Genomic DNA, 21,206 nt, shown 5'->3' with positions numbered 1-21,206 from the left:
CTGCAAGGGGGATGTGAAGTCAAGTAGAACCTTACAAATAATGACATTTGATTGTGGTCCTCTGAGCATATGAGCTAGCCATTGATCGCTTCTGCTTGAGAGCTGCTGCAGGGTTGCTGCTCTGCCCATCTTCTGGGGTCTCTTCCAGACAGTTAACACATTAGAAGCAATTTTTGTTCAACAGGGTTGAAGCTTTGCAGTCACATTTTCAGGTGTCTGGTCATTCAGAGACCCAGTTTGGAAGGCTGGGAATCACCAGGACAACGAACAGCCACTTACCCATGCTGTGGCAAACAGCAAGCAACAAGACTCCTGGTTTTAATTAACCACTGCTCTATTCTCCATCTAATACTAATACAGTTTTGCTGCTCTGGGTTTTGTGTGACCAGGAGACAGGCTCCAGATTTGCTGCACTGCTATCAGAATCTGCAGCCGCCTGTGAAGTCTGAGGGATCTGGGATAGTGCCAGGGTGACGAATTGCCAGAGGGCTTACGTTAACACAAGTGGTGATTCCATCACTTGGCTGAGAGCCCAAACTGGCAACCGGCTGTATTTGTCTCATGTCTATATTGACATAGCATCTGTGGTCCATTTGCTCTGGAAATTAAAGCATAAGCTGTGCAACCAATAGCTGTTAGGTCTTAAGGACGGAAAACCAATCCAGGTTACCTGATTGCTGGGGAGAAGGACAGAAAGACATCCTTGCTGAAAGGTTTACCTGATGTGCAGGAAATGTGGGGGATTGCTAGAATTCCTCCCACAGCAACCAGGTCTGCATAGTGGTGCAAAATCCTGTGCCTGTGGAAGAGTTCGGGTGAGCTATTTCTGGTTGCCATCTGATGCTCCTTTATGGGCTCCCTTAGAAGGCACACAGTTGCTCTAGATAGGATCTTCTGGTTTGGCTTTCATGCTTTTATAATTGCAGAGAAAAGTGCCAAGAATTTGCTTAAACAGAGGGAATGACCTTTCTACTTTGTTTGATCAGTGTTACATGTAAAGATGCAAATTACCTTGGATTGTGTGCAGAGTAAAGTATAAGGAACGTGCTTTAACTGGCTATTGATCCCCTGCATATTGTTATTAGCAGTCTGGCAAATAAATAGCTTAAAGGAAATAACAGCAGATGAAGCAGTCATTGGTTTGGGGTTTGTTACCCTGATGGGGGCACAGAAATCTCTTTTCTCTGACAACATGTCTTCATTTTTGGGTGAAGTTGCCATCTTTTCAGCAGTGCTGGAAGCTGAAGCCGGTCCCTTGTCAGCATAAATGTGGTGAGCTCCTCTGCAGCCCATGGAATGATGTGGCTTTTACTCCAGCTGAGAACCTGGCACATTTGCATTTGTAGTTCAAGCCTACAGTGTTCTTGGGGTCCATGGGGCATTGTCCACTCAGGCTTTTACCAGCACAAACCTCGAAAACCTGTTTTGTTTAATGAAAAGCAAGAAATGATCCAAAATGGTAACATGATTTAATATTATCATCTAGAAGAGAGTCTCCTTCCTCACCAGGCCTGTTGCCCTGCAGCCTAGGGGTAGCATTGCTGGAGGGCAGCTCCTTATCTCCCATACAAGGCATACAAGGAGTCTTGTCATGTTGTTCTGCCCCAGCTCCCAAGCAACCAGAGGCATCATCCAGATGTGTCAGAGTGTGGATTGTCTTGTCTTTAACTCTCAAATCTCAAGCAGATTTAACTCATACTGGTTTTCCTCCAGAAAAGGAAAGCATCCAGACTTGGGGGTCCCAGACTTACAGTTTGCTGGGATAGCTGGTTTTTCTCTTTCCATCCTAAGAACTAAAATGCTTTGAATTACAAAACAGAATGAAATAGATTTGTGATTTATAAGTTAAATATTCTTTTCTATGAAAGGGACAGCAGAGCAGACAACTCCTATCTGTATTGTATTACTTAGATGCAGAACAATGCCTTGATCAGGGCTGTGAGGATATAATTTTACCTCTTATTTTTTGCTCATTTGTTGAAGATCAGGTAGAAAACATCTCCAGCTCTCTCTGTAGGTTGAATATTGGCAGTCACAGAGTACATAAAAAGAATAACAGTCGATTTTATTTGTGGAGATAAAGTTGAAAGTAGAAATTTAGAGGGTTCTTTCTGCCACATTTTAAGAGGGTTATTTATCAGTGCTGTAAAATGACATTATTTTATTTTTTCTATTTGCTTTTTCCCCCATTACCTTTGAAGAGGGCATTGGGTGCTTATGTTAGAAAGACAGATAGCTATTGACTAGTGGCATCAGGCAAGTTGTTGCACTTTCTTCCCTGGGATTCTTTCAGCTGTGTTCAGGAGCCTCAGCTACAGGGATTTCATAGGAAACAAAAGATAAAATGTACATAGAGCAATGTACAAACAAATACCCAAGAGACTAAAATCTTCTTTCAAACTAAAGCATTTGCAGCCAAAGAGCATTGTACCAATTAGCAGGCTCTTAATTAAATTGCTTGTTTGATTTGCATCCAAATTATAATCTGAATGTTGTGTAGGCTTTGATACCTTTTCATTAACTGTTCCTTTTGAGGAGGAAAAGATAATCTATTTTCCACTGTGTGTTTCAGAGGCCTGTGGTGTCACAAGGTGGAAAGGTCAATCATTTTTGTATCCATTTAAAGTCCATTATTGGTGGGCCACTACAACCTATCAAGCAACTCTCTTATTTTTCCAGTCAGTGATTCAGGAATCTATAGCTCTGTGCAGATAAATGGGATTTCATGGGCTTCTAAACTTCTTGCTTTATTGAAAAGCAGAATATTAACTGCTCCACTGACCAGCTGTCCATTAAAAACACGGGATATTTTTAGCAAATTGTTTGCCAATCAAATCCCACCAACATCTGTACAGAACCTTTTCAGTTCGTTTGGTTTATAAGCAAATCCTGCAGTTGCTTTCCCACCTCCATTGAAACATTCCCATTTACCTTCTCTCCATGTCTCTGTCCGTGTCTCGGGGCATTTTGAGGTATTGTAAGGAGCGCAGCGTGTTAGCTGGAAATGTAAAACTGAGCTTTAACAAGTCCATTTGGTGCAAGTTCTTTCTGGTCTATGGGGCCCCCTGCTTTATTTGCTGTTCAGTGAAATTAGTGCTTTGCATTTTTTGCTATTCCCAGGGTTTAAATAGGTTCTGTTAGCCCTCAGGATTGCAGGCCAGCTGTAGGGATTAGGGAGCTCCACACCTGGCTAATAACTGGCCAGGCTTTGGGAGATGCAGCCTGGCAAGGGCAGACCAGAGAACTCACTGCTATGGACTTGCTGGGAAATCCCATCTTCAGACCCCATAGACTTGAATGTTAGTGACAGGAACATCTCCAGACTTAATATAGATCCTTCAGCCCCACTGTCATTCCCAGGTGAGTGCCTCTATACCAGCTTGGGTCTTGGATTTGGCTGGGATAGACTTAGTTGTTGGCTTAAACCATATTAGTTTGCTATGAATCAGATCAACAAAGGCACCCATCTCTTTAAAATTTATTAGATCTGCATCCTTATTCAGTGCAACAGATCTGTCAGGAATGGTGTCAGGTGCTGGCAAGCTGAGCTGTCAGGGAGGCCAGCAGGTCCCATTGCTTCTCAGGGTGATGCTTCTCTGTTTGGCTGGATGCTTCCCCCTGGGACTGCTGCTTTCTCTTCAGAACTGCTGAATGATCCAGCCCTCCCTGTGTATTTTGAAGCCATAGAAACCAAAGAGAGAAGATTCTTTCCATGTACAGAATTTTTATGATTAAATGGTTTCACCTCTTTGTGTTTTGCCTTTTCATTTTCATGAGTATTTCATAGAGATTACTCTTTTGTAAGGCAAGAATGTAAGGCCTGCTTCAGCTTCTCTGTCAGTGCAATGCCAACCTTCTTTCACCCCATCAGATCACAATCTATTTTGCAGACTGGAGTGGATTCTTCGTTTAAAATCATTCTGGATTTTGTGGGTATATGGGAACAAGGTGCTGAAGAAAGTGGCATCAGCTGTAATTTTGCTCCCTCCTTTGCTTCACCCTTGATTACCTCTCTCCTCTTCACTGCAGGGCATTGATTTCTGTCCTGGGCAGAATGTCTCTGGAGTGACAACACATACACAGGAGGAGCACACTACCCTGCCACTGGTTTTCCACCTGGGAAGAGACCCTGGTGAGAAGTATCCATTAAGGTGAGACAGTTAACAAAGATGTTAAAACTCAGCACTATCAGCGTCTGCTTTATATAATTCATTTGCCTTGGTAGCTTTTTCTTGGAATCTGCTTGAAAACTGTCCCACAAAGCCATTACAGGAAAAAGAAAGGAACAAACATTGGTTTTCAAGTGGTTAGGTTAGATGGGTGTGCATGTATCCAGGGCCTGACTCGTCAAGCTGGTTGTTCTTGTTCTGTGTCCTGCAACCCCTGACCAAGGCAAAATGCATAGTTTTGGACAGGACAGAGTGCAGGGCAGCTGTGGAATAAAGCACTGGTGCTGGTGAGTGTGTGCATTGGAGCTGTGATTCTCTCTGTGTTTTGGGACTAGGAAAGGAACTACTAGTAATCTTTATGTACTCTGCAGTGTACACTCTCTGCATTAGAATATGTGAAAGGCAGACATGGTAACCTTCTGATCTCCTAGCCCCTGCTAAACAAGCCTGTCTAGAGGGTCTGTACCAAGAGGACATTATGTTCAGTCCTGTTCCATCCTTGGAACCTATTTTCCCATATGCCTACTATTGTAATATTTATCTCCAGCACACACCTGAGAGATTTCTGTAAGGATTTATGTAGTCATAAGCCAGCACAGCCCACATATAAGCCTGCCACCTCCAATGAAGATCCCGAGGTGTCCCCACCTCTCTCCTTCTTTCTACTGAGTTTTACCCTGTGGGAGAACCTGCAGACAGGGGCATTCAGCCTCATCCCTCACCAATGGCTCCAACTTGGAGAATATGGAAATAAGTAAAAGGAAAACCAGTGCTACTGTGACTGCCTGCACAGAAGTGGTTTTGTGCAGCAGCTTCACAAGAGAGATGTTTTTCTGAGCTGACAGGACTTCAATTACTCAACTGTTTTAAATAATTGAGTGGATACACTCCCTGCACTCCTTTGACAAGAACTGAGCCTGTGCTGTCCACTAAGTGTTTTCACTAGAGAGAGGAGGGGAGGAAAAGTGTTTCCCCTTCTCTCTCGCTTAACAGACAAGCAGTCTAGAGGTGCATTACTCAGTGTATAAAGCTCTTCAGAAGCCCCACCGTGTTAGCTCTGGCTTTCTGTTGAGTTTCATCACTAATGAATAAAGCAAATCTGCAACTCTTGCATTTTAAGCTCAACTCAGTGAAACTACACTACTGGGTTAGGATTCCAGATGAGACTGTTCCCTGTTTAGTTTACCAACTATTTTATTTTTAGGAGGCTGAGTTAACAGAAATGATCTCTTTTTCCCAAAACCAAACAAATGGTTAGTATTAAATGAACTGTGTTTGTGTTTCCTCTAAATTTGAGAGAAAGGAGCTCTTCCCTAAGAGGTCTGTAGGACATCTTCTTCCCTGCTATTTAGATGTTCCTTACCACCACCATGGACTGAGCATTGACATAAATTCCAGTGTTATATCTGCAGTCGTTTCTCGTATGGTTCCATTGATTTTTGGACATTCACAAGCTGTTGCTTTGATTGAATTTTATGGCAAGATTATGGCACAATTATGGAAAGCTGGGATGTTGTTTAATATGCAGACCTTAATAGAAAAGCCTCTTCTTAGTAAATGAATCTTCCTTTCTGCAGCACATTCTGTTGCTATTGTCTCCTTTCTGGTCACAGTGGAAAACTCATGGGAAGTGGGTCTCCTATATCGAATGTGGTAATTAAATTATCCTCATTTGTGGAGCTGTTACTGTTGTGTATTTTTATTTAGCTTAATTATCCCCCTTGGCAGACAGCCTGTTGGGAGTCCCGACACTAATGTGGCTCAGAAGGGAATCCAGCATTCTCCTCCAAGCGTGCATCTGTCTGTCCATACATGCTGGGTGTGTGTTCACAGTCCGTGTTGGCCACACTCCCCTCTTCACCCTCCTGCAGCCTGGAGGAACAGGGTGTATTGTAGCTCTTTCACCACTCTGCTCCTCTGATGTGGCATTGTGTTGCTAAAGCATTTAGAAAAGAACGTGTTGTACCCCTGATTTATTGGTACCTTTCCCTCTTCTTTTATGTCATTTACTTTGTTAAATCTGTACTGGATTTTGTTGGTATTGCTGCTGCTGTGAAGGAACAGCATTGTACACCAGTACCCTGTCCTCTCTGCCTGCTTTTGCTCATTTTGTATTTCATTTATTCCTTATTTTAGTGCAACTTTTCTTCTCCCTAAAATTATCTAAATAATCTGTCATATCTCTTGATTTCAATTAGTTTGGATTGGGGTCACATACAAAACCACCAGTAAGAGGTTTCATTGTGATGCACGAAGGCCAAGGCATCACACACACCTCCAGAGGGATGTCATACTTATATATTTGGGCTCTTTCTAGAATCCCAAGGGATCTGGGAGCCAGGGCATCCTATAAATCAGTCTGCTCAGTCACCTGAGCAGCATTTGACTTGCAGGGTACTTAAACTCAGGCAGTCTCATCTGAAATGCCATTGGGTCATGACTTTGCACACAAGTACCATGTGATACTGAGAGACTTCTTTGAGGCTTTGATTTCAGTTCAACTCATCACATGGGGATTAGCATTTCCAGTCTTCATGGGGGAACTGGCTGCTAAAGGGATCACTGAAGATGCAAGTCCTTCAAGACACAGAGACAGCACGTAAAGCTTTCACTTCCCTGGGTGTCACGGTGAAGCAGGGCAAGTCCTTCCTCTTCCTGACACAGTTCACTGGATTTCCTGGAGCCTGCCTGGAAACTGTATCAGCAAAAGCTTATCTCCCACAGGAGTACTTTTCATGCAGTGGAAAAACTGGTCAGGCAATTACAGGCAGGTCCTGTCATCATGTTGAGGGCACGTCTGGCAGTTCTGAGCCATATGGCATCCTGCACTTCTGTTCCCCTTCATGTAAGGCTGTGCATGCATCCCTACACATGTCTGACTGCAGGAACAGACCCTCCCAACAGGGCTGTGACTATTTCCTCCTGCCATTGCCCCTCTGGTTTTGGCTAGGTGCTTTGGTCACCCCAGGTTCTGCCAAAGGGCATGGCTGTGTTTACCTCTCCGCCTTAAGAGATGACTACTGGTGTTTCTCAGTCTGGACTGGAACTTCACCCAGGCAATCCAGCAGCCCCACAGACTTTGCATTTTGTTAGCTGGGATTCACAGCGGTGCCAGATGCCTCCTGTGAGTCCTCATACTGCCTGAGCTTGCCCAGGTGATGGCATATTTCATAAAATCATAGAATCGTATTTACATCATCACATCAACAGACTGAATGGAGCAAGATCCCTGTTCTGTAGTTGGCCTTCAGGATGCTCCTGCTCATCACTACAGATTCAGTCACTACCAAATTCTTATCCACCTTTCTCCTGGCAAAAAGGGGACTATTCTGAAAACTGAAGGATTCTGGGGTACTACTGCTGAGAGAACCTTGGCACCATAGGATGTTTGACATTTATATGGCTGCGGGATAAGGTAGGCATGAACATGCCTGCAGGTACTGATGAGGCAACATTGGCATCTGGATTGGTGCTTTTAATAACACCTGCAATACCAGGGCATTTATGGGCAATATATTTTAAAGAAGTGTGGTTACTAGTGAATGATCTTCCATTTGGTTGCCAAAAAAGGCAATGTAACTGCACTTATATAGGTAAGACTTACCTTATTATCTGGTCCTTGTGTAGTGAGAAGTGAACTGTTTGTGTCTTTTTGTCAGCCAGGAGATTGACTAGATCTGTGTAGGCTGTGGGATAGAAGATACCTTTTTCTTTATAGCTCTTAACTTTATAAATAAGATTGTGTGTTAGGCAGCACACAAAGTAGAAGCACTTCCCTAAGTCTAAGCAGTATTTTGTTTCTGCCTTAGGTGCAATTATGAGGGGGTTTGTGCTTTGTATACTGAGTTTACTAAATTTTGAGTGTCAAAATACCTTTGTTTTACTTAGGGCAACAGATTTTATTTTTATGGAAAGAAAATGGAAGCGATAAGGCTTGGTTGGTGAACATAATGATTTTAGAACACATTAATTAACAAGAGAGCTCACAAGTGCCTATTTTGAGCAGATGGAAAATCCAGGAAATCATCAGAGAGGTAATTGCACTAGTTATGGAGCCAGAAAAGAAGGGAAGAATCTCCTGAAGGGAAGCTAAAGGGGAAGGGATCTGATAGAAAAGTTGCCAGTCTCACCTAACAGATCAGGGCAGGAATCTCACTGTGGAAAAAGGAGAAAAGGTGCAAAACTGGGGAAAAACTGTGTATAGCAAAGAGCCAAAATCTTGCCCAGCAGATGAGGCTGACTCCTCATCTTCTTTAAAAGAAGGAAATTGTACCAGCTGCATAGCTGGGGTGAATTAGCTGCTGCCTCAGGAAAGGTAGCATTGAGGAACACTGAAACTGTGGAAAGCTATGGATCAGGACCCTCAGCACTCTGCATTGTGGCACGTTGTCTGTTCAACCTCTAACTTGTGCTTAATTGTGGCTGACTAGCAGCTTGCAGGTATTTTGATGAGTAACTGCCTAGACTAGAGTGATGCTGTATAAAAGAGAAGTAAAAAGCCAAATGAATCAGTTTCAGAAATGTAAAATGCAGTTGGTAGTGGACATAGTCTTCCTCAGAGATGGTGCAGGCCTCACTTACAGCCTTAAGAAAGTAGCCTGAAGAACATACTGCTTGTATTATGACTCAGAAATACCATGGAAGCAACTAGCAGGAAGATCAGATGGATAGCTGTTGTCTTCTGTCTCCTGTTCACACAAAGACTGAGGCTTTACATCCTCACTCTGCCTTTATCCCCTCTGCTCTGCTCAATGCTGTGGTGGCTCGCAATGAAATCCAGCAGAAAGGCAGGATTCCTGAAGCTGGGAAGTTACACCTTCTGTGACAATACATGATCAGCATGATCACATCTCCTTGCTGCAAGGAAGGCTGTGGGCACCGTTAGAGAATCCACCCAGGTGAGAGGCATCATCAGTACTCCCACTGTTTGTGTGGCTCCCATGCCCCACACATCTCCAGGGGCATCTCCATGGCTGCTGGACCAGAGAGGTGAATGAAGGTATGAGCCACCCTTCAGTTTGCTCTGTGATTCCTTCTTTGTTTTACTTTGGCCCTGAGTCTCTCTGGCAATCCCAAGTTTCAGCAGCAGAGCCCCAACCTGTTGTCTGCCTCGTGTATTGTGCAGCTTTAAATTGCAGATGAACTTGATAATGGAAGAGAGGAACTGAGGAAGATCGAATAATACAAGATCAAGGCTTGGATACTACAGTGCTGAGCAGCCTTAAAGCACTGATAACAGATAAAATCAAATTACCCGAATCTGGGTGTATTTCACAATTAAAAATAATGGGTTTAATTAAGATAATTCCAGTGGAAAAGGAAGTTAAATATACAAATCATTACCCCAAGTTTTCTCCTCTTCCCACAACTTCATGTGCATTTGCTAGAATGTGCTATAAATCCGGAAGCTGCTGTTGAGAGCCTGCTGTCAGGTTTCTGTGATGTGCAGTATATAATACCTATTTTATAACGTTCCTCTTGATAATAACACGGTCCTGTTGCTCCCAGGATACACATACTGCACTGTGCCCAAACATGGATCACCAGGACAAAGTATAAAGCATCAAGATCTACATATAAAACAATGCTGAAAAGGCTGTTTAATTTTATGATGATGGAGAATTGCCCTCTCCCTCTCCTTACAGCTCAGGGTGCTGCTGGACCTGAAGGTGAAGGGCTTGAGGACTGCATGATTAAACCAGAGCTCTAACACCAAAATCAGCATGTGAGACAAACCCTCCTCATTCCGAGCCTGCATTTCAGTGTAGGGCACTGTGGGGTTAACAGCAGAGCAGGTTTCACTGGAGTTGTTTGGTGAGGGAGGAGATGGGAGCAGATTGCCAAGGCACAATTACACTAAATGAAGGAAGCACAGGCCACACCTGTGCCTGGGACCCTGCTCTCACAATCCAGCCCTGATTGGATCTCCAGAGACTTCCCAGAGGTAAAGTGTCAATTAGTGTAATGACCCTGGACTTTGTCCACTCTCTTCCCTCATTCTGAGCATGGAATAATTTCATGTACACTGGGGGATCTCTTTTAGCAAACTCCTCACAACACCACCTGCTCACCCTCTCATTCTTCCAGTGCTATTCCCAGCTCTCCTTCTGCAGGATTGTTGAGCTGGAATACAAAATGCAGCATGCTCCGGAGGCAACGAGGTCTGGATCTTCATGCAGACAATGCCCAAACACCTGTATAGGTAATACCATCTTCTTTTGGAACAGAAAGTGTAGCAGACCCTGCACGTGCAACCCAATCCTGCATATATGCATTCAGGGAAATGATGGGACTCCATGTAAGAGTGAGAGAAGTTCCCAGCTCTGTTAACAACTCAGACTGATTACCATGAAGTAATTATCCCCATTTTACAGACAAATTAAAGGCACTTTTCTCTTGCAGATTTTGTCTCAAAATGCATTTTCTGCATAGGAGCAGAGACAGTTTTAATCCCCCTGTACAAAGTCAGTAAATACTTTACAGATAAGTTTGATTGGATATAAGGAAGAAGTTCTTTACTGTGAGGGTGGTGAGGCACTGGAATGGGTTGCCCAGGGAGGTTGTGAATGCTCCATCCCTGGCAGTGTTCAAGGCCAGGTTGGACAGAGCCTTGGGTGATATGGTTTAGTGTGAGGTGTCCCTGCCCATGGCAGGGGGCTGGAACTGGATGATCTTAAGGTCCTTTCCAACCCTAACTGTGCTATGATTTTATGATTCTAAATTGCTGCGTGGATATTGGATGTTGGTGCATGTTGTGGAGCTAAATAGGTCTGTCTGAGCAAAACCTGAGCTCATCAGAGCACGGAATGGAGATCTCAATGGGGCCAAGACAGGAAGACCAACCCCCATCACTGGCATGGCTTTGTCTCAGTGGGTGACTTCAGTTTCTGTGAATACCAGCTCCAAGGCTGGTACCATCCTATGAGCATCACAGTCCCCTGCTGTGCACGGAGCCTTGATACAGATCTGTATGAGGAAGATAGTTCATGTGTTCCATTGGGGCATCTGAAGACAATCTGAGATGATCTTCCAGTATTGAATGACACCTTATAGCTGTACTTCAAGACAAGGAAGACGGCTGCAGTCGGATATGTTTTAAGCTAGTGTCAACAGGTTTAGCCAGCTTAAGAGCATCTTAAGCCCTGCTGAGACAAGGTTTATAGGTTAGTGGTCAGACTTGGAGCATAATCTATACTTGTTCTCTAGCTTTAGCCAGCTTTGTACTTATGTGGGAAGTGCGAGTCCTGTACATGACCAAGCCATTTCTATCATGCTTTTGGGGAAGTCATTCAGCCTGTGCTAAATGCTGAAATAATCTAAAAGTGTAGAAACTGCAGGGGAGAGCAGTTCAAAAACACCAGGAGCTGAGGTTAGGCCAAGATTTCCTGTCACTGCTGAGCTAGCTGGAAAAGCCTGGAGTGTCCTGAACATGGGAATTAAAGCAAGATGACGATTCAAATGACTCGAGCCTGTTTTATTATACTGCGGCATTCATGTGTCTTAGGTTACTAATGAGCAACAATGCTGTGGATAAATGCAGGAGTTTGGATTATAGCAAAAAGACTTTTTCTCATTGCAACAGGACTGGCATATTTGGAGCAAAAAGCAGCAGTCATGACAACATATTGTTTATCTGTCATCCAGAGCACAGCTGTGTTTTCCACTGGTCTGTCCAGATTACAGCTAATTTGGAATCCGATGTATGAAAAGCCGTTCCAATGGATGAAATTGGGCTACCTCTTTAGCACTTAAATATTTGCAAAGATGCTGTGGAGCTTAATTAGGTAGCAGAAACATTTTATCTTACGGGTCCACTTCCAAAAGAAGATCTTAAATGCTGGAGAGATGACACAAGTATGTGACAGAAATAAACACGTTGGATAGTTACACGAGCAGCAGGAGGAGGCATTAAATTATTTGATATCTAGAGTATCAGTTAGACTCTAACAATCAGTTAAAATATGTATTAATTCATATTAATCCTTCATATGAGGATCTTAATAAAGTGTGATTAGCTCGGGTTTGGAAGAGCTTTCAAATCCTGGCACAATAGCTATATTAGAAATCTAAACCACTGAAATACATGTGTCTCCCTAAACTGCATTGCATCTCTGCTTCCATCACCAGCTTTACAGGATTCCTGTTTCCCTGTTTCATCCAGTCTCCAGCTCATATGTCCAACATGCTGTGTGCATCCCTCGCACTTGCTTGTGGTTTTAGGCAGTGTGTTTGTCTGCAGCCTTTCCTTTTGCAGGCTCTCCTGTGTTTGCTGTCCTCTGCATGTCAACACAGGTTAGCTATAAACCCCTCCTGCCTCCTGTAGAAACCTGTTTCCTTTCTTTTCTCTCAAGCAGGCTGGCAATGCTGTGGTTTGAAATGCAACCATAGGGCTTCCAGATAAAATCTCACCAAGCTGAAAGGCCACTGTGCTACCGGATGCAACCCTGGCTGAGCCAAGTGATTGCTGCCTTGAGTGTCCTCATCAGGGAGGGAGTCAGAGATGGTTTTTGGCAGCTCCATCTGCCTGTCTGCTGTTTTCGGTGGTCTTTGGGGCAGTGCAGGAGTAATCGATCACTACTGTGAGAGCTAAGGTGGGAGAGGAGCAAGGAAACTCAGGAGCCTCACAAGAACAGTCTGAATTGCAGGGTGGTCCATACAGATGACACAGCCGGTCCCTGCGATAGTCTCCACCAGGATACAGCTAGCTGGGTGTGAGAGCAACAGATTAGTTTGCTCAAGCTTGTCATTTCAAATTCCCTTCCTGTTCTCTATCAGCAAAGCTCAGGCCCATCCCCACAATCAGCTTCTCTCTGGATGGCTGCCGAGATGTGATATTTATAGGGTTTACTGGAAACTGTTGGCACATTACTGGGCTTCAAAATGTGATTGTTTTTCAAAGAAGGAAATTAGCTGGAGTGTGGGGCTGGTGGCCAGCTTGGACTGTAAGCAAAGGGAGCCCGAGGTCAGGACCAAGCTGCATTGTTTCTTTTATCTTCAGAAGCAATTTGCTGCTCTCTGTTTTTTTGAGTGACCCTTAACGTGATGGACAAAATGAGATCATTGGGTAGTAATCCTCCATTTTAGAGATACTCAAAGTATTAGTAAAGTACACCCTGAACCACTTAAACAAGTACCTATTAGAGTAATTGGATGGATAAAAATCTCATAATTTATAACCCTGTATGAGGGCTTGGAGCATGACAGATGGGTCCCAGCTTGTAATAATAAAGCTGTAATGGAAGAATGTAGATGGGGCAGAACCCTGGGAGGTTGCGAAATGGAGGAGGTATTCTTGTCTTGGACAAGTCTCTTCTATTCTTCTTCTTCATCTTCCTGTTTGCATAATACTAGTTCATCTCACTTGGTGATTGTGATGTTTTACTAGCCGAGGGTTGTATTTTAAACCCTTAGCTTGAGAACACTTAAAAAACAAAGTATTGGCATTACCTTTGTTTCCCTACAATAAATGCCTCTGTGTGATGCACATTAGGGAAAAGCACTTGAAAGAGCGGACAATGGATGTGCAGAGAGCCCCTGCAGGGCTGTTTGTGTGCTAATGTGTTTGGTAAGGTTTGTTCTGTGTTCTAGGAAGTCTTCCATGACAGTCATTTAAGGCACAGCTCACAGACAAGTTTAACCATGACAAGTGCAAGGTCCTACACCTGGATTGGAGCAATCCCAGGCACAGCTACAGGTTGGGAACAGAAGAGATTCAGAGCAGCCCTGCAGAGAAGGACATGGGGGTGTTGATCATTGGGGACTGTAGTGACAGGACAAGGGGTGATGGGTTCAAACTGAAACAGGGGAAGTTTAGCTTAGATATAAGGAAGAAGTTCTGCACTGTGAGGGTGCTGAGGCACTGGAATGGGTTGCCCAGGAAGGTTGTGAATGCTCCATCCCTGGCAGTGTTCAAGGACAGGTTGGACAGAGCCTTGGGTGCCATAGTTTAGTGTGAGGTGTCCCTGCCCATGGCAGGGGGGTTGGAACTGGATGATCTTAAGGTCCTTTCCAACCCAAACTATTCTAGGATTCTATGCCAAGCACCTTTCTTTGTACATACCATGTTTGCCAACAAGATCTCCCTTTGGAATCAACATTAGCTTGCAATGTATTTGTCCACCTCGGAAGCAACACATTTGGGGCCAGCAGTTTTGAGGGCTGAAGCTCCATGTGGAGGTGACCCAGCAGGAGCCATGTACTTCTCTGAGGAGGGCAAGGCATGTGCCATCCTTGCTGCCCTGAGCAGAGCATCCCAGACCACAGCCTCCAGGTGTTTCAATTCCCTTATGGACCTGTGGGCAGTTACTGTCACCTTCATGTTTATATACTCTTCCTTGTCACTACAGCCCAGGAAAAGTCCCCTGACCCAGCTCCATGATGTGGATACTCTAATGATGCCATGTATGAAGCCCAACTAATAACATCTGTGTTTTTTTCACATTCTAGTTTTGCCAGCAATGAATACCAAAGGGCGATGGAGCAAATATCTGTCATTGTCCAGCAGCACAAAGTGACCATGGTGCCAGGGGAGCCACAGCTTAACGTGTGTGACAAAGCCGTCATGGTGAGCATTGAAGCATAAATAAGTTTGAGAACCCTTAGCTTAAAATAGACTTTGTAAAGGCTTTATAAAACATCACCTAAAGCCAGGGAAGGATGGAGGAGAGATGCACACATCTGAAGGGCTGCCTGGTTGTTCCATGAAGGAGAGGTCTGTTTGTTACCTGTGCAGCTCAGAGGCACAGGAAGGCTCGTTCAAGGAGAGTGGAGTCTATCAACATGCTGTGATAAACTCTGTGGCTTCCTTCCATAGAGGTATCTACAGCAGTATCTACAGCTGTAGATCCCTCTCCTTTCAAATCCCCTTCTGCAAATCTAAGAATCTCCTGTGTTTTGAATGGTGGGACTGGGAAAGTGCCTCTTTTCCAGTCTTGTGTGTAAGTACCTTTGGTCTTGCTCAGTCTCCTCCAATTCCACCCATGCCTGACTTTTCCAAAGGGTTTCTGGCTTGAAAGATGACAGGCATTTTCAGTTCTGTTTTCTGTTTCAAATTGCATGTTGGAAAGTTACAGTTTGGCTTTAGTGTCAAATGCTGCTTGGTTTGCTGAGAACCTGGGAAAGAAACTGGAGAGTTTGTAGGAGGCCAAGTTGTCAGATGACAAGAGTCTGTGTAGTCTAAGGGGATGTGCTTGTAGACTGACATGAAATAGTAACAGGCATATCTTTCTGATGCTGAAATAACCTACTGAAGCAAACAACTGGTACCTGCTGCTGTGGTCTATCTCCAAGCAGCCAGAACAGTAAAAATGTGAAGCTGTGTCTCTGCAGTCAGAAGGCAATGATCTTTTCTAGTTTTATCACATCTTTTTATTTTTGGATGTTAAGTAGGAAAAAGATTTGAAAAACCATTGTTTCTGTGCTGTTTTTTTTCATTATTCAACTTTTCCCTTTGTAAACACTGTTCTGTGCTCCTCTGGGACCTTCTGGGTTCAGGCACTCTCCCCAGTGCCTGGCTGCTGCCAGAGACCTTCACTGGAAAGGCATTTCTTCTGTGTTAACTCCAAAACTGGTTCATAAATTGTAGGCTGTTCTGTGGCTACCCTGGTGCAGTGTGTTTAGGTGCTGTAGAAACATCTGGTACCCATGTCTGTCAACAGCATCTTGGGGTTGCATAATGGAAAATCTGCTGAACTGGAGGTCCTGCAGTTCATCCCATACCCCAGCCCTCTCTGAGGCTCTTTCTAGGGTCAGTAGGGTCAGTCTTCTCCCTGAGCATGCCATGTTCTATATCTTGTTGGGCAGAAGTTCTGCAGACCATGGGCTGCCATTTCTGCTTTCACTGTGGCAATGTCCAGCCATGCCTGCCTAGTCTATAAGCAGAGGCAGCTAATGCCTGCTCCAGCACCTGGCCAAGCTCAAAGCAGATCACAGGGCCCTCCCCAATGGGCTGGAGGGTATTCTGATCCCAGGAGAAATCCCAGCTGGAAACACGATGACTTTTCTATTCTATGTAAACTCTTAACGGACTAATTGTACATCTCTATCAGTACTACATTAAGGTCTTTCTCCTCACCAGCTGCCCCTTCTTCCTCCTCCTCTTCATCACAAAACTAAGATAAACAGGCACCACATTGCTGGCTTTTGAGACCAGGAATTAAGATATCCAAAATCTTTGTGGAGTGATAGTATTGATGGGGTTGATTGGGCCCTAAATCTGTCTTTGGACAATGCTGGAAGATAAATATCACTGACAGAAAGTAGATTTAGATTAGATATTAGGAAAAAAATGTGTAATGTGAGGGTGCTGAGGCACTGGCACAGGGTGCCCAGAGAAGCTGTGGCTGCCCCATCCCTGGCAGTGTTCAAGACCAGGTTGGACACAGGGGCTTGGAGCAGCTGCTCCAGTGGAAGGGGTCCCTGCCCGGGGCAAGGGTTGGAGCTGGATGAGCTTTAAGCTCCTTTCCAACCCAAACCAGGCTGGGATTCTAGGATGTTCTAAATTGTCATTTATTTGCTTGATATTTAATATCCTTCCTGGAACAGAGGAGAAAAATCGTCTTTATTTATACATAAGCAAAGCAGATGCATCGTTTTGTAGCTGCTGCAGTCTTGGGATTGATGTTAAGTGCAGCAACATAAGCCCTCCTGAGCAAGGGAAGTGTTTGTTGGCCCATCTGTGGCACAGCCCACCAACAGTGTAGACAAAGCTCCCGCAGAGCCAGTTCTGCTGCCTCTTCCTCCCGTGGAAATGTAGGAGAAATTGCTCCATGCAGTGGAGCTGGCTTGACTGTGTGTTTGACTTGCAGCACACATGGTGTCCTCAGGACTTACAGCACAGATCCAGCAAAGCCAACTTGGGCTGCGAGACTGCAGCAGATACCAATTTGTTTGGTGTTTTGTTTCTCTCAAATGAACAAACATTTCGCTTGTTTATTTGGATCTCTGTTGCTTCTACAGAGCTGTCAATCGTTGTGCATTTCAAACCCGAGAAACAGATTTAGGAAACAGCACCCGTAGCTCTTAAATCGTCTGGAGCCCTTCGTGCAGTGAAGAGCCTTCAGCCAAAGCTCCCCTCTGTGGCGTGCTCCTTCTGCACATATAGCTGGTGTCTCACTGCCATCTGTTGTCAGCTGTGTGGAATAGAAACCTGCTCCGTCGGGTTTTTGTGAGGTTCAGCTTTTCCTCCATAGGAATTTAAATTCCAAGAGAAGATAAATGGCTTGAAGGATGAAAAATAAGTAAAATGAAAGGCAAGAGGTCAGAGCTGAACTGATCGTTAATAGGTGACAGCAGGAATCTCCCATGAATGGATAGATCTTGAGAGAGGGAGGGACAGAGAATGAATGCAAAAGATTCCTTGAGGCAGAATGGGTATTGTAACCTGCCATTCATATTACTGCAGTTCCCAGTTTTAAATGGCAAAACCACAATGAAATCAATAAAGTTCTTTTATCCAAATTCCTTCCTTTGTTAATCCATTTGGAATCTGAGGTTTGAAGTGGATTTTCTTACTGTCATTCCTCTGTTGTACTCATGCTCAAGAAAGGTAGTGCAAGAAACATGGAAATGAGGAAGACAAATAGTTTTGGTCTGCATGCACTGGAGTAGTTGTCTCATAAATGCCTCTGACTCCATCTGTTTATGAATTCATCCATCAGAATGCTCATTAAAATACTGGCATTCTTATCTCGCTCACACCCTTGGCCTTCTGTTGCTTTTTGCTTGTTTCCTTAAGAAAGTGCACGGATATCTTAGTGCTAAACATGATAATTCTTCTCTGGATCCCAGGAAAATTGATGTTTTCACCAAAACCTCATGGTCTGGTTGCTCCATGTTACTTACAGGAAAGAGAGGAAGGTCACCAGAGCCACAGCACTCTTCATGTGTACAGGAGAGATACCACTGGATCCCAGAAGAGGGAATTGTCTCCTGCAGAAGGATTTGTAGTCTTTCCTAAAGCTCTTTCTGAATAGTGTTTGCAGTTGGGAAGTTGATGAGCCTGGGAGCATCAGCTGCAAGAGGAGTTTTCATTTATCAAGCAGGACATAATAGCGTCTTTGTGAGGATGAGAGAGGGTTGGTTTATGTTATAGGGCTTAGCAGATACTTGGTATAAATAATCTCTTTGTATGCTTTTTGTTTGTTTTTAACAGAATTGGTCTCCTCCAGGCTGTGAGAAGCTAGGGAAGTGCCTGAAACCACCCAAGTCTGATCCTAAGAAGTGCTTTTGGCCTCATTGATCTGCTCAGCAGCCCTCAAGAGCTACACAAGAAAAACTATAACTATCCGGACATACAGTTTACAAAGCATGTCTTCTTATGTTGGCACTCCTGTTTACACAGGAAGGGTGTGATGTATGTATGATATCATCATTTGCCCTTCCAAAAGGGCCAGTGTTTATATTTCTAGTGCTCAGGGTTTAGCCTGTAGTCTTCTGTTGTAGTTGTTTCCGTAAATGGTAACTTTTCAGTGAAGACTCTTTTGAACTCTAAAAGCTCTCTGTACAACCACAACTCTGCCATCACCTCAGAAATGCCATGGATGCACCTTTTCTGTCACTCCTTCCACCCAACCTGCTCTCTCCAGTCATCACTCATTCGGATCCTGAACAGCAACCATGTTCAGGAAACTTAGAGCCGCCAGAAAACCCTGCCCAAACTGCCCTTGTTTGGTTTGCCTATAACTTGTTGTTTTAACATTTATTTCCATTGTGAACTCTGGACACCAACTTGTTTTTCCTTTCTTCCTAAACCTGCAAGTACTGGGTGCAGCCGTAGGGCCCAAACTGCTGCTGTGCATCACTGGGTGCAACCAAGTGCTCCCTCCTGTTCCTGAGTAAGGGGTTGGCTCCAGGGAGTACTCCCTGCCTTCCTTCATCTATAACTGCAAACATCCCCTAGGTAAAGAAACTTGAAGATAGAGTTCATGTAAGTACTGCCTTATTGACAGGGTGCAGGATGCTCATTGACAGGGAGCTGGGGATCAGTAGTTCATTACAGGGGTTTTCTTCATTTCCAAAACACTCTGGGTCCAAATATGGTTTAAGTCATGCTTCTAGTCTCATGATCTGGGCCCAGCCAACTGCAGGCTCAGAAATGCCCGTTTACATCAGACATTAACTCTTGACCCTGTTTCCAGTGTAAGCTCTCTGAGGAATTCTCCTTGTGCAAACTTTCCACAGCCTGGGTGTAGCACTGCTTTAAACAGAGCTCATTGTAAATGCCGATCCTTTGCACAATTTCATATTGCAGATCTCTCATCTGCTTTTGAGCCTGTTTCACACTCTTGGCTATTGCTAATAAACGTGTCTCAAACAAAACTGAGCAAGGTTACTGTGGAGCTTCAGGGGAGCAGCTAGAGGCGTGCTAGTTGCTAGTAGCTGAACATGCTGTTTGTACCACTGAATGCAAACAGGAGTGATCCACTTCTACTCCTCCAGTGTTTTAAACAGCACATGTGCCCTCTCTGCTGCTTTATGCTGCCTTGGGAAAAATCCAGCGTGTAAACAGCAGCTTTCTTCCCAAGCAAAGCTTGAGGATTGCTTGAGAGCTCTGCTTCTGCTTCTTGAGAGCTCTGCTGTGCTCCTGCCTGCTACAAGCTTCTCAGCTGCTTATTCTCACCCTCCCTGTAATCCCAAAGGCGCTCATTCTCTCTGTTCCCATGGTTTACTTTACCTGTAATCCTCTCCACAGTAATTCTAGGGTATATCTCATGAAGCTGGATAATCCTATAAGATTGCAATAAGAACAGCAGTTGAGTCGGCTCTCACTGTTCCACCCATCAGAAATCACAGCCAACACTTCATCAGCTGGCAGAGCCTTTGAATATCTGTGCATCTGCAAATGGCATTTGTTTATAATCCACATTTCTTAAGGTGTTACTAATTCTCCTTCAAGTATATTGGGGCACTTCTAGTTCATCCGTAACATTTCTCCTTGTTTTGATGTAGTGTGAATAGCTCAAGTCTTGAGAGATTCTGATCAGCCTTCTCTTCACTGATGCTGTATGAGAAGGACAGGAAGGAGGAGCAGCAGTTGTGTGTGTCTGTCAGCACAGGAGACCAGACAAAACCAGTAACTTCCCATTTGCTGGGTCTGGTCCACCTCTGTTTTAGTGCTTCTCTCACCCACAGTTGTTCAGGACCCTGCAGTTCTCTAGTATCAGCAGATAGAGATACCAACCAGAGGAGGGAGTCTATCACTGCAACTCCATGAAAATCCAGCAGCCCTCACACAGGAACAGATCTGCTGCAGACTGTAGCAGCACTGTTCCTCTGTTCCTGCTGCTATGAAGAGATCCCACCATAGGACCAGGGCTCATTGAGCTCTAGCCCAGACACGTTCCTTGGTTCTTTGCCTTTGCAGTAGGCATGCTGTGAGTGTACTGGATGCCTGCTACCCTGTGTCCCCTGTCTGCCTGGCTGTCACTTCGTTCTTTACTCCTTCAAAGCTGTGAATATCCTGCTTCTCCACAGTCTGTGTGACTTGCTCAGACAAGCCATCCTGTTCTCAGCACATGCGGTGTTTGTCTGGTTACCCAGCACACAAAGCCCTCATTCCTCACTGAAGTAATCTGTCAGTGCATAGATACAGGATGTAAACTTTGCACTAGAAAGCTGGCTGCTATAAGGGGATTGACTTGTGTTGAAGTCTGTTTATTATCCGCTTCATGTCCTTTTATTATAAAAGATCAAAGCTTAATGTGAAGAATCTAATGCTTTAAATAAGAACAGTAGTTTTACAGCTGGATGGAAGAATTTGAAATCAATGCCTTTCCCAAAGATGTACAGATTTTGAAATTGTGAAATGAAGAACTAGTGAAGAAAAATAAACTAATTTATTAGGAATGCATTATCTGAGTTGTCTGTGCACACCTGTAAAACAACTGAACAACACCTTGCTTTGGGACAGTCTCACAGAGACGCCTTCCAGATCATGGGACTGACCTGGGTTAAAAATAGCTTGTTTTGTTTTTCCCTGTATTATTTTTAACGTGGATCAATTTCCCAGCCCACACTGCTGCCCAGCACAGTCCCAAG

The 21,206-nt window shown here is 44.2% G+C and overlaps 1 protein-coding gene across 1 annotated transcript in view; it reads left to right on the top strand.

Moving 5' to 3' along the window:
* Positions 1–20,474, top strand: part of GALNS (galactosamine (N-acetyl)-6-sulfatase) — a 46,779-nt gene extending 26,305 nt beyond the window's left edge. The window contains exons 12-14 of the mRNA XM_034073039.1: positions 4,030–4,151; positions 14,616–14,733; positions 18,322–20,474. Coding sequence (XP_033928930.1) covers positions 4,030–4,151; positions 14,616–14,733; positions 18,322–18,408 — 327 coding nt within the window. The 3' untranslated portion in view covers positions 18,409–20,474. The remainder of the gene's footprint in view (positions 1–4,029; positions 4,152–14,615; positions 14,734–18,321) is intronic.
* Positions 20,475–21,206: the final 732 nt, after the last annotated feature.

Source organism: Melopsittacus undulatus, chromosome Z, assembly GCF_012275295.1.
Source record: "Melopsittacus undulatus isolate bMelUnd1 chromosome Z, bMelUnd1.mat.Z, whole genome shotgun sequence".
NCBI classification, from domain to species: Eukaryota; Metazoa; Chordata; class Aves; order Psittaciformes; family Psittaculidae; genus Melopsittacus; species Melopsittacus undulatus.
The sequence above is the reverse complement of the archived record's forward strand: the minus strand, read 5'-3'. Positions and strand labels throughout refer to the sequence as shown.